Source organism: Barbus barbus (genome assembly GCF_936440315.1).
Source record: "Barbus barbus genome assembly, chromosome: 39".
In the NCBI taxonomy this organism is placed as follows: domain Eukaryota; kingdom Metazoa; phylum Chordata; class Actinopteri; order Cypriniformes; family Cyprinidae; genus Barbus; species Barbus barbus.
Genome location: NC_136717.1, coordinates 11299046 through 11312081, shown reverse-complemented (window position 1 = coordinate 11312081; position 13036 = coordinate 11299046). Strand labels below are relative to the sequence as shown.

General features: G+C 36.0%; 1 protein-coding gene across 1 annotated transcript; it reads left to right on the top strand.

Annotated features, from left to right (window-relative positions):
- The first annotated feature begins 7209 nt into the window (after positions 1-7209).
- Positions 7210-11792, top strand: LOC306858198 (solute carrier family 35 member E3-like). The gene is made up of 5 exons (XM_079398621.1): positions 7210-7844; positions 8062-8172; positions 8710-8868; positions 9164-9246; positions 11249-11792. The coding sequence occupies exons 1-5, from the start codon at positions 7431-7433 to the stop codon at positions 11433-11435; spliced, it is 954 nt and encodes a 317-aa protein (XP_079254747.1). The 5' UTR covers positions 7210-7430; the 3' UTR covers positions 11436-11792.
- The last annotated feature ends 1244 nt before the right edge of the window (positions 11793-13036 follow it).

Genomic DNA, 13036 nt, shown 5'->3' with positions numbered 1-13036 from the left:
GATCTGTCGTCTCTCCACCAATCACGATGCACTCACGCACCTGCTTTCACTTAGCAATTGATTGGGCACACCTGCACGTCATCTGTTCACTCATCAACACGGCTACAAATACACACACCTCACAGCACTCCAGTGTCCGGTCTCGTTACTACCATACTATGTGAATCGTTCTTACAAAGAAGACTACTATAGCTTGTTTACTTACCTGCTGTGTTCCATCCCAAGTGTGTCTTCCAGCGATCCCAAGTCTGTCAGCTCCCGAGTCTCGTCCTGATCCACTGTGTTGGTGAGGTGCGCAGTTTGTCTCCTGTTTGGAAAAAGATATTCAAGTTACCATCCCTCCAGAACACCGAAGATTCCTAGTATCATCACTTACCTGATTCATTCCACTACCTCAAGTCTGTCAATAAAACCCGTTCACATCACGTCATGCAGTCTGAGTCCCTATTCTGTAACTCTCTCTCTCTATATATATTGTGTTAAATGAGAAAGTATCAAGTAGATATTACAAATTGAAAATGCAGATTCATTCAGAAACTAAACACAGCTGTGTTGCTCGGAGACGTACAATAATTATGCTGTGGTAATTTGTAATTTGTTCTCTGCAAAATTGAGCAAAAATACATAATATTGTGTTTAAAATATAACACAATATCAACTTCAAAATCAAAATCAGCTCTCGTGTGATATTGCTCTCGCTGCTCGTGTAATATGAGACAAAAAGTCATACAGGGGCATTTTTGCACCAATATCTTGAATTTTAGGGCATAATTGCATTTTATGGAGTTGTTGACCTGCATCATATTTGTCAACAGTCAACTATATAAAATGTAAGATAATGTATGGGGGCGGGGCCAGTGCGTTAACTGCGTTAAAATATTTGAATCGCTTTATTTTTCATAATTAATTTATCGCGTTAAATGGACAGCCCTAATATATTCATATTAGCTTCACTGCTTATTAATATTTGGAAAATGTGTGTCCATAAAATCAAATGTGTGACCAAAAAAGTAATAATTCTGTCATCATTCACCAACTATCATGTCAGCCCATGTTATAGCCTATATGTGAATAAAAGTCTACATTAAATCCGTTAACACAATTGTGTTTCTTTAGAAGACTGTGATTAAACCGCTTAATTCATATGGACTGCTTTTACAGTGTCTTTATGAACTTTTTGAAGCATCAAAGTTTTGGTGTAATGGACTTTTAATGGAGAGACAAAAATCTAGTTGGTTTCATTAAAAGTGCCTTCATCTGCGAACTATCCCTTTAAGGTTTCCATTTTTATTTGTAATGACAAAATATTGAAGGTCAAGTCATTGACCCATTTGCAAGCTCTAGAAGAGGGCAAGATTTTCAGTGAATAATGGTACTTTCATGGTGTTTTTTCCTTTTGGGTGCTTGACAGGAATGGAAATTGTATGGAAAAGAGAAATATACACATTCTGTGAAACATCTCTTTTTTTTGTTCCACCAAAGAAAGGATATCTTACAATATTAAAGGAGAATAAATGACAGAATTTCCATTCCTTTAATGTGACACTTACAAAAATCATGCGATTCAAGGACAACAGATTCTTTATGCTCTGAAATATGAAAACCGATGACATTATTTCATCTCACGGCAGCATTCGTCAAACAGAGGCAGCTTAATTCAAAATCTGTCTTTCAAGGTTAGCTCTGCATGCGACAGGCTAATTCCTCCTGTCTCACTGAGAGTTACAATGTATGGCTTCAAAGAGAGCATTTATCTTCACCACCGTGCCTCATATTTACCAAGGTTGTCGTTTCAAAGTGAACTCATCTGATGACTTCTGTGATTGGAAGCCATCCGCCCTGCTCTCTGTCACTATTTAGTCATCATTCTCTCTCACCATCTCTCTCGCTCCTTCTCTTTCTGAATGATGTCTGAATTAATGTGAAAACTCACATTATCTGCGCCGGAGGATGCCGTTTCACTCTGATATAACTGTTCGGTCTTAGACAATGGTGAACATCTCATTTGTCATGTTGGAATATTCACAGCCTTTTAAAAAAACGAATCTCTTTTTGAACTGAGTGCGAGAAACAGACTGGTGGGGGGGTTGATAGTCCTTTTCAAGATGTTTTGAGAGATGTAAGGGTTCTGGATGTAGCATTTGTCATATTTCCTCATGTAGATTGACTGGCAAACTGTCTGGGGAGGAGGGAGAGTTGGAACAATGCAGCTAATGAAGGCAAAAAGTAGCTCTATACCAAAACCTACTGAGTCATTTTGCTGTCAACAGTCTACATAGCCTGAAGGCAGCCAACCCAATCGAAAATATAACCTCATAAAAACACTCGACAAGCGAACTACTTTCTTATAGTCTCATAAATAGCACTCTTTCACTAAATAGAGAACATATGTTCATGTTAGCATGTTGCTAAGCTACAGTAAAAATATGGTTTAACATCACATTATATTTTACTGTAAAATACTATCAAATATCATACAGTTCAGTCATGAAACTCTAGATGGCGTAGTCTGATGGATTGCTAACGTAACTGATGATATTCAGAGAGTTAAACGACTTGGCACAAGCTGACTGGTTCATGCTGCATATGCAGCCAATGAGCTTACTGCCTTGCATTTATATGGCTGGCTAGTATTCACCTGAGATTCCTACAGCGCGCTTTCAGAGTTCTCTGAAGCCCTCCACCCATAGATCTTCTACGGGTTATTTTATAGGCTATTTGTGCAGCAGCAGTATGTCTTAAATACTCACGGCACCATATCGCCATATGCATTGGCAGTAGCAAGTTCCTGTACTTGCTTGCAGCAGCAATAACCTACAGCTACAGCAATAATCAACAGCAGCAGCAATTCAGCAGCAGTGTAGCAGATCTATTCCACCAAGACCAAATACATCAACATTAACATGTGTTTAATGGATTCTAATTCATCATGTAACTTTCTATTATACCACCTGTACAATTATAGCAGTTATTATCTTAAGATAAAAAGCAGATTTTGAAAGTAGCTTGGCATAGAAAATGAAATAGTTGGTTATAAGTTGTAAGTACTAAAAACATTATAACAAAATGATTTTTCAGCAACCACAGCTGCCAGTTTTTTATTGTAAATTTAATGGAAATTACTATTATTATTATTATTATTATCATCATATCTATAATAAGCATTTCTCACAGCTTACAATATTGTAGCCTTCATAAGAAGTTTTTTTTTAGTTTTTTCTAAAACAATTTAAGAAATAAAACACTATAAATTCAAATATTTGTTTTAAGTGAATTTAAGCATTACAGTATTAGAATGTATAGTATAACCAAGTAGATATTCATTGCTTGAAATGATGTCTAGGTAGGCAGCTCACTAAGTTTCAGGACAGAGCTTGAGTATGTTTTTGAAGTTAGAGGGAGTTTTGAGCTATCATTTACATGTTTGTATTTCATTAACCACCCAAGCCCACCCTGCTCTAAGCGTCCTAGCTGTTTTCATTCTTTTTGTCCCTGTTGTCTTTCTGTTAAACTGCTGACCTGGCTGGCAGATGCAGCCTCGTCTCCCACAACGCAGCTGAGAGGATGAACAGTCAAAGTTTGAACCTGAACACTTAAGGATTCAAGCAAATATTAGTGTCAATAATTGTGTATAAGAGTGTTTCAAAACTTCTGGATATCTTTTCATTTAAAAAGGTTAATGCTGAACTTAACAAGAAATCATATTTTTCCATCACCTCAGACTCAAAGTACCAGGGTCATGATTGCTATAGACAGTTAAAACTAGCAACTATTAATACACCACGCTATATTATTTACTGTCAGTATTCAGTTCTCCAAACTGCATTTTTAGCAAAGTTTAGCAGAATGTTCACACTGCTCTTTTCCAAAACAAATGATCATAAAGATTTTCAGTGAATATTGATTTTAAGAAAAGGCATTTGTGTATTTTGCAGATGCAAAGTGAAGTATACATCAGCTGCATGGTTAGAGCTAGAAAACCACCATGAAGCAGCAACAAACCTGCTAAGATGTTCCCAAAATTGTCTTGAATATACCTTAAGCTGTTATGAGATTTTGTGAAGCAGATTTAGACTTGACTAGCAAATTGATTCCAATAGTCTTATGTTAGCATTTTGCTATGCTAAAAAGCACATACTGTGCTTAAATAGATAGTTTACCCAAAAATGAAAATTCTGTCATATTTGTCATCATTTGCTCACCCTCATTTCATTCCAAACCTGTACAAGTTTCTTTCTTCTGTTGAGCAGAAAAGAAGATATTCTGAAGAATGTAGGAAAAGTTGACGGTAGTCATTGACTTCAATAGAATGAAAAAACCCCACAATGAAAATCAATGGCTAGCGCCAACTGGTTAGTTAACCAACATTCTTCAAAATATCTTCTTTTGTGTTCAGCAGAAGAAAGAAATTCATACAGGTTTGAAACAACATGAGGGTGAGTAAAGTATGACAGGGTCAAAATTAAGCACTCTTAAGTTCAGCTAATTGCATTTAAACTTTAATACTAAAGGAATGTTGAAAGTAAAAGTAAAGTTCAAGCCATGTTTTTGGATACTTTATTGCATGTTAATTAAATGACAATCATTTAATTGCAATGAACATTGTAAATTATTTCATTAATAAGCCCTTATTTTAAGTGTACTTCTTTTTCACAAGGGCTACCAGCTGAGCTACAGAAAACAGAAAATATAAACAATGTGTTGCTTAGTCTCTATGTGGCTCACTGAGGCTGTAATATCCTTATATAGATTGTAGGGAGAGAAGATTGTGGGATTATTCATATTTGGTTATGGGAAAGAACAACAAATGAAAATCTATCAAGGCTGCTATAGTAACTGCACAGCTCTGAACTTCCTTGAAATTCAAATCAATACAGCAAGTATAAGCAGCTTGTCCTCATTTAAAAAGTCAATTAAGCCCCCTTAATGATTCAAGAGGGAAACAATTTCATGCAGATGTCTGCAGATGAACGATTGCTTGCGGCATCCATAGCTCACTGAATGACTGAAAACACACATTCATTTGTGACAAACTGGTAGTAGATTCATCACACTAACACACTGTCTGCAGGATACGTTCTGTGTGCAGACACAGTTAGAGGCAACTAATATGTCTTAACTCATGAATTATTACAGTCATCAGACCAGGGATAGAGAGAGAGAGAGAGAGAGAGAGAGAGAGAGAGAGAGAGAGAGAGAGAGAGAGCACAATTTTGGGAGAAATCAACATTGATGTTGCAGAATTTTGGGAATGGGTCCAATTCTTACAACAAAAGACATTTGCATATTGAGGGGAAGTGTGCTGTCTGAATTCTAACATCTCATGAGGCAGGTTTAGAGTGAGTTAGTAGGACTGTGCTGCCACCTATTGGTGACATTGGGTGTCCAGAATGAAGGTCAGTCTAATAAACTATTCTCAGTTTTCCAAAGTCATGGAAAATGTACATATATCAAAACCTGGAATATAAAATTGTGATTTTCAGGATGGGAAAATCTTCAAAAAATATTATAGTTGCACTATTTTATCTAGTTCCAACCTGCTCCAACACACCTGCCAGTGTTTTTCATGTCATCCTGACGACTTTGATTAGCTGGTTCAGTGTGTTTGATTAGGGTTGCCTACTATATAGTAGGCAAAAATGAATAGTGGGTCTGAATTCATATTCATAAAACGGTACTCCATGGATGATCTGTTACTTCTGAAGTGTGCATCTGATGGTCAGTTTACTCTCCCATAAGGCCACGGAAGAGGATTTGCTGCTGTGTTTGAAATCACCCACTATACCCTCTTCCACTATTCCCTATTTTAGATCACTAATATAGTCCAGCTGAAGTAGTGGCTGAAAATGAGTAAATTCAGACACAGAGTGCACATTGGACCAGCATTTTGGAAAATAAATCAACTAATGATTCAGCTGCAGCGGCCATCTTCTGGCAAGACGCAGGAATTCATTTGGCATGACCCTCACAGTACATTAAGGGTATTTTCTAGCCATTGAGTGTACATCGTTATTGCTGTGCATTATAGGAATGAGTAAACTATGGTTTTGGGAACTACTGTCCCTTTAAACAGTGCCCTATTTAATAATATAGGGGGCAAATTTGTACACAGACTGTGAAAATTATTTCACAGAATTATATAAATTCTATTAATTATTGGTGAGCATAAGAGATCAGTGGTGAATATTCTTCATTTTCCCCCAGAGTAATAAATATCTGATGTTGCATTTTAATTGGTGAACTATATAAAGATAAAATGTAAATCTGGAAAAAATTAAGAGACCACTGCAAAATGATCAGTTTTTCTGTGTTTGACTTGAGTAAAATTAACATTTTAATTTATTATATAAACTGACAACATTTCTTCCAAATTCTAAAAGTAAAAATAAATAATTAATTCAGAGTCAGAGATTCTGTCATTTAGAGCATTTATTTGCAGAAAATGACAACAAGTCAAAATAACAAAAAAAGATGCAGTGTTTTCAGATCTCAAATAATGCAAAGAAAAAACTAAGTTGAAAAATCAATAATTCATATTCATTTCTAAACACAGTACTAATGTTTTAATTTAGGAAGAGTTCAGAAATCAGTATTTAGTGGAATAACCCTGATTTTCAATCACAGCTTTCATGCATCTTGGTATGCTCTCCACCAGTCTTTCACATCCTCCTCTCGATAACATTCCAGAGGTTTTCAATGGGGTTCAGGTCTGGAGATTGGGCTGGCCATGACAGGACTTAATCTGGTGGTCCTCCATCCACATCTTGACTGACCTGGCTGTGTGGCATAGAGCATTGTCTTGCTTGAAAAACCAGGCCTCAGCCTTGGGGAACATTGTCAGAGCAGAAGGAAGCAAGTTTTCTTCCATGAAAACCCTGTATGTGGCTCGATTCATTCGCCTTATTTCACAAAGACTGAATAAGCCCGATTCCAGCCTTGCTGAAGCACTCCCACATTATCACCAATCCTGCACCAAATTAATATTAAAGAGATCTTGATGATAGTGTGACATTAGCAATGAGTTTATAACAAAAACGAAGACAAAACAAATGTTCTTCTTTTGTCCACTAGACGTGGCGTGTATAAGGAAGTAACCCTCTTACTGCGAAATTCTCGCGCATGCGCGTTGCTGCTATTATGTTTGGGCGCATTGGAATCTCGCGAGAGTTGAACGGTGGACCGTTACCCTCATTAGCGAGCGTCGCGTCGCGTTTGTGTACGTCACGCCCGTGTGTTAGCGATTTGAGTGAATGTGGCTTTCAATAAGGAAGGAACAGTCTTATAATGAAAGCCGCTCTGAACCGCTTTCACACACTCAGCCACAGAAAGCGGTGGAGTTTTGCGTCTCTCTGCTGATGAAGTACCAAAGCAGACTCCTGAAACTGTTTCTCCAGAGAGATTAGCTTCCAGAAGACTAAAAGTGCGTCTGAATGAGCTCAGCTATGGCGACGAGACTCTCGGACTTGTTTGGAAACAGCCGGATAATTGCAGGACTGCTGGTCAACTTACTGTCTTCGATCTGTATAGTGTTCATCAACAAATGGATCTATGTGCACTATGGCTTTCCCAACATGACCCTGACTCTCATTCATTTCGTAGTGACATGGCTGGGGCTGTTTATGTGTCAGAAGATGGATATATTCTCCCCCAAGAGCCTCAGACCTTCTAAAATCATCCTGCTGGCTCTGAGTTTCTGTGGGTTTGTTGTTTTCACCAACCTGTCTCTCCAATGCAACACGATAGGAACATATCAGCTGGCCAAGGTCATGACAACGCCTGTGCTCATACTCATCCAGACCATGTACTACAGAAAGACATTTTCCACAAAGATTAAACTGACTCTAGTAAGTGGGGTTTTGTTTATTCGACTGGTATATTGTTTAAGAAGTCACTCAAAAATATTGCTGTTTTTATAGCATGCACATGCCATGCATCAGTTTGAACTATGCTCTGGGTAAATGCTGATAAAAGCAAGTCATGGTTACATGCTGATTTGTTTATGCAAGGTTATGGGTTTTTACACCACTTCATATAATTTATTCTCTTCTTTTTAATAAAAAGGTACCGATCACTTTAGGGGTCATGCTAAACTCTTACTATGATGTGAAGTTCAATCTTCTGGGGATGATCTTTGCCACACTTGGGGTCTTTGTAACCTCACTGTATCAAGTGGTAAGTATTATTGCATTCTCACTCTGTATCATTATTGACTTATCACTTTATTTAAATCAGCAGGTGGTCAGGAACTGGCCAAATCAGAGACCCACAGTATTGCAATGCTGTTATTTACTGTATAAAATAATTAGAATTTTATAATAACTTTAAATATTTATTATTTTCACACGCATAGTATGTAGCACAACTGTTTTCAATGCTCATAATAAGAATGTTTCTTGAGCAATAAATTAGTTTATTAAAAGGATTTCTGAAGGATCATGTTACACTAAAGTAGTAATGGCTGCTGAAAATTTAGCTTTGCCATCACAGGAATAAATTACATTTACATCTATAGATATAACCAAATCAACCAATGATAATGAAGTGGTTTTTTTTTATATATAAACAAATAAAAATATATTTTTAAGAAAACTACTTTTTAAATAAATGCCTAGTTGAAATTCCTGACCATAAATTACTTCCTTCATTAATTATTCAGATATTCAGATTGAATCTGATTGGTGATTTAATAATTTATTTCTCCTATTACAGTGGGTTGGTACCAAACAGCATGAGCTTCAGGTGAATTCTATGCAGTTACTATATTATCAAGCACCCATGTCTTCAGCATTTCTCTTGGTCCTGGTGCCGTTCTTCGAACCCCTCACTGGAGAGGGTGGTATCTTTGGCCCCTGGTCATTTCAGGCCCTGGTAAGAGTGCGAGCAAGAATGCGCCTGTTCTTTCGATGGCTCACACACTCCCTCTGCACCTATCCAAAGGAATTTCTTATATACACAAACACACAGAGAGCGCCTTGTGTTATTGCCTAGATTTTTTCTGGGTGGTGGGGGGTATTTTTGCCCATTGGATTAAAAGCTCACAAGTTAAATTTATAGTTCTTATTACTATCTGAATATTTTATATATGTATTAATTGAATAAATAAGCAATTGAGCTGAATTGTATTTTCAAATGGTTGATTCTTTCTATTTTTTCCTTCATTAAGGTCATGGTTCTGCTGTCTGGTGTTATTGCCTTTCTGGTCAATTTGTCCATTTACTGGATCATTGGGAACACGTCTCCGGTTACGTATCCTTTCTGCTAATTCTCTAAAATATCTGTCATTCAGCTGTGGCTATTTCTTTTTCTATTCTAGGTGCAGAACACACCCTTTAGAAAAACAATCTGAAAACAGTGCTCTCTGTAACATGACTTCATTGTTTGTTAATTGTCAGATTAGGTCTATAATGCAAACAAATGTTTGTTTAAAGAGACTTGTCAAAGCTTGGCAAATAGTTAATATGTAGTTACACAATTGTTTAATAATGAAAGGATAAACTGTAAATCAAGGCACATTTTGTAGCCCTGAGCCATACTGAAAACATTTAATGGTTTTGAATGCACTCATTAAGGTCGACCTTTCTCAAAGTAAGCAGTAGAGGGAGCACTTTACTTCCATCTGTTTTAAACTGCACTTTTGGGCCACTTATTAGTAGACAAGTGTTCTCTAAACCAATTTTTTTTAAAAAGCTGAGAATTAATCTGTTACACACCTATATATGTGTGTGTGTAACGGATTAATTAACTTTTTTTACATAGCATTTTCAGGAGACTTATATATCCATAGATAAATATTAAAAGTAACATTAACAAATTTTACTTTAACATATTAACTATTGGACACATCATATTTGCAAGACTGATATATCCATAAATCAGTATTAAATCTAACTTATTTTATTAACAGATTACACTTATTTTTAACAGATTTATAAAAAATATTTTTTTACATGACTGATATATCCATAAATCAATGTTAAAATTTATTTTATTAACATGTTATATATATTTATATATAACATGTTACAGTGGGGATCGAAAGTTTGGGAACCCCTTGCAGAATCTGTGAAAATGTGGATAATTTTACCAAAATAAGAGAGATCATACAAAATGCATGTTATTTTTTATTTAGTACTGTCCTGAGTAAGATATTTTCCATAAAAGATGTTTACATATAGTCCACAAGACAAAAAAATAGCTGAAATTATTAAAATAACCACATTCAAAAGTTTGGGAACCCTTGGTTCTTAATACTGTGTGTGGTTACCTGGATGATCTACGACTGTTTTTTTGTTTTGTGATGGTTGTTCATGAGTCCCTTGTTTGTTCTGAACAGTTAAACTGAGCACTGTTCTTCAGAAAAATCCTCCAGGTCCTGCAGAATCTTCAGTTTTCCAGCATCTTTTGCATATTTGAACCCTTTCCAGCAGTAACTGTATGATTTTGAGATCCACCTTTTCATGCTGAGGATGATTGAGGGAGTCAAACACAACAATTAAAAAAGGTTCAAACATTCACTGATGCTCCTGAAGGAAACACGATGCATTAAGAGCCGGGGGTGAAAACTTTTTGAATTTGAAGATCAAGGTAAATTGTACTTCATTTGTCTTCCAGGAAACATGCAAGTATCTTCTGTCGCGTCAGAAGGGCAGTACTAAATGGAAAAATATGATATTTCAACAAAATCAGAAAAATTTGGACATCTTCATCCTGTTCAAAAGTTTTCACCCCCGGCTCTTACTGCATCGTGTTTCCTTCAGGAGCATCAGTGAATGTTTGAACCTTTTTTAATTGTTGTGTTTGACTCCCTCAATCATCCTCGGCGTGAAAAGGTGGATCTCAAAATCATACAGTTACTGCAGGAAAGGGTTAAAATATGCAAAAGATGCTGGAAAACTGAAGATTCTGCAGGACCTGGAGGATTTTTCTGAAGAACAGAGCTCAGTTGAACTGTTCAGAACAAACAAGGGACTCATGAACAACCATCACAAAACAAAAAAACAGTCGTAGATCATCCAGGTAACCACACACAGTATTAAGAACCAAGGGTTCCCAAACTTTTGAATGCGTTTTGTTTTTGAACTGTAAAATGGTCTAAAGAATATTAACTTTCAGAAAGAATCAAATATATCAAGAAGATGATTCCCTGACTCATTTCTGAAGCTCAAGTCACATGTCCTCATAGTGTGTTACTGAAGTGCAAATCCAAAAGTCATTGTCAGACAAGTTCCCTTAACATTTCCCCTCACAGCTACAACATGTTTGGACACTTCAAGTTTTGCATCACGTTACTGGGTGGGTACGTCCTCTTCCAGGACCCCTTGTCCTTAAACCAAGGTCTGGGCACCCTCTGCACCCTCAGTGGCATCCTGGCATACACCCATTTCAAACTGGCAGAGCAGGGGGAGGGCAAAAGCAGGCTCACACAGAGGCCGTAGGCCCGCTGAAGTGCCAATCAACAAGAAAGCCAGTGTTCAGTGCCTGATTTGTTTAGGAATAGATAGCGATGGCTCCTGCACAGGAGTGTGAAGACTAACCAAACATAGACTGGAAGGAAGTAGGTTTAAGCCATAGAGGCTGACAACTTTAATAGCATTTCAATCTTTTTTAAGAGTTTAATTTTATTCCAAGTATTCAGTATTTTCAAATAAACATGCAAAAGAAAAAGAAAAGTGCCGTTTGAGAGAAGAACCCTTATTGCTGAAGCATTTCCTTTTTATTTTGTAAGTGTTATTTAATGATGTATTTTTCAAATGGTCTGCACAAAAATAAAGCATTTTATAGAAAGTAACACAACAATGGAATGTTATCTTATTGAGTCTAGTCATCACTTTTAGGACAAGGGTCACTGCCTACTTGGCAAATAATCTTGAGTATCTGTGAAATGGAATGTAAATCATTTGTTCAGTTCGTGATGAGGGCTTTTCAACTTGTTGTTCTCTTTTGCAATGTGCAACTTAAACATTAGTCACATTCCAAAGTCCTGTCTCCAGTCTAAAATCTAGATGTTTTGGAGTGAATATTAGACTTGTCCTAATTTTGAAAAGGATGTTTTGAAAAATTTCAAAAATGTTGCAAATTATGCTGCTTAAAGGGACAGTTCACCCCAAAAAACGACCTCTTTCGTGGAACATGGAAGAATATATTTTCAATATATTCTTAAACATGAATGTTTTATTCCCTGTACAATCAAAGTTGGCATCCCTTTAATTGGAACGAGGCTTGTTGTCCCATATTTTAGAACTAAAACCTAAAACTAAATTTACTAAGCGTTTAGAACAAGGAAATCCTCTGCCAATTTGTACATACTTTACTGAAAGGTTCATGAAAATAATTTCAGTCTAGTCTAAACTGTGTAATATATATATTTTTAATATGTAATAAATACATTTATATTAATATATGCGAGCATTAAAAAGTTTGGTGTCAATATATATTTTAAGTGATTAAAAAAAAGTTCAAGGCTGCATTTAATGCAAAATTATATAAAAATAGTAATACTGTGAAATAATATGACTATAAAATTACTGCTTTGCATTTTAATATATTTTAAAATGTAATTCATTCCTGTGATATCAAAGCTGAATTTTCAGCAGCCATCAGAAATAATTCTAATATGCTGATTTGCTGCTCAAGAAATATTTCTAATTATTAACAATGTTGAAAAAAGTTGAACTGCTTAATATTTTTGTGGAAACAGTGATTCATTTTTTTTTCAGGGTTCTTTGATGAATAGACATTTATAATACCACAAAGGAACTTTCTGTTTCTTTTGATCAATTTAATGCATCCTTGCTAAGTATGAAGTATTTAAAAAAAAACAAAAAAACATTCAGGAGGAAAGAAGCCAATAAGTGCCATTAAAAAAAACATGGAAGCTCCTTGAAAGAAACACCTCATAAAGTTTGTAGGGAGAGTCAACAAAGATGAGTGGCAATTTTTCTCAAACTGAAAAGAGTTTTGATTTTTTTTCCCTCAAACTTCCATTTGTGTTGTTGCATAGTTGAATAACTTTAGCATAGATGAATAACTGTTTCCA

Excerpts from the sequence above, each read along its gene's own strand:
- LOC306858198 (XM_079398621.1), top strand. The coding sequence starts at position 7,431 with ATGAGCTCAGCTATGGCGACGAGACTCTCGGACTTGTTTGGAAACAGC. Across the intron at positions 7,845-8,061 it reads CAAAGATTAAACTGACTCTA|GTACCGATCACTTTAGGGGT; the intron begins GTAAGTGGGGTT and ends TTTAATAAAAAG. Across the intron at positions 9,247-11,248 it reads GGGAACACGTCTCCGGTTAC|CTACAACATGTTTGGACACT; the intron begins GTATCCTTTCTG and ends TTCCCCTCACAG.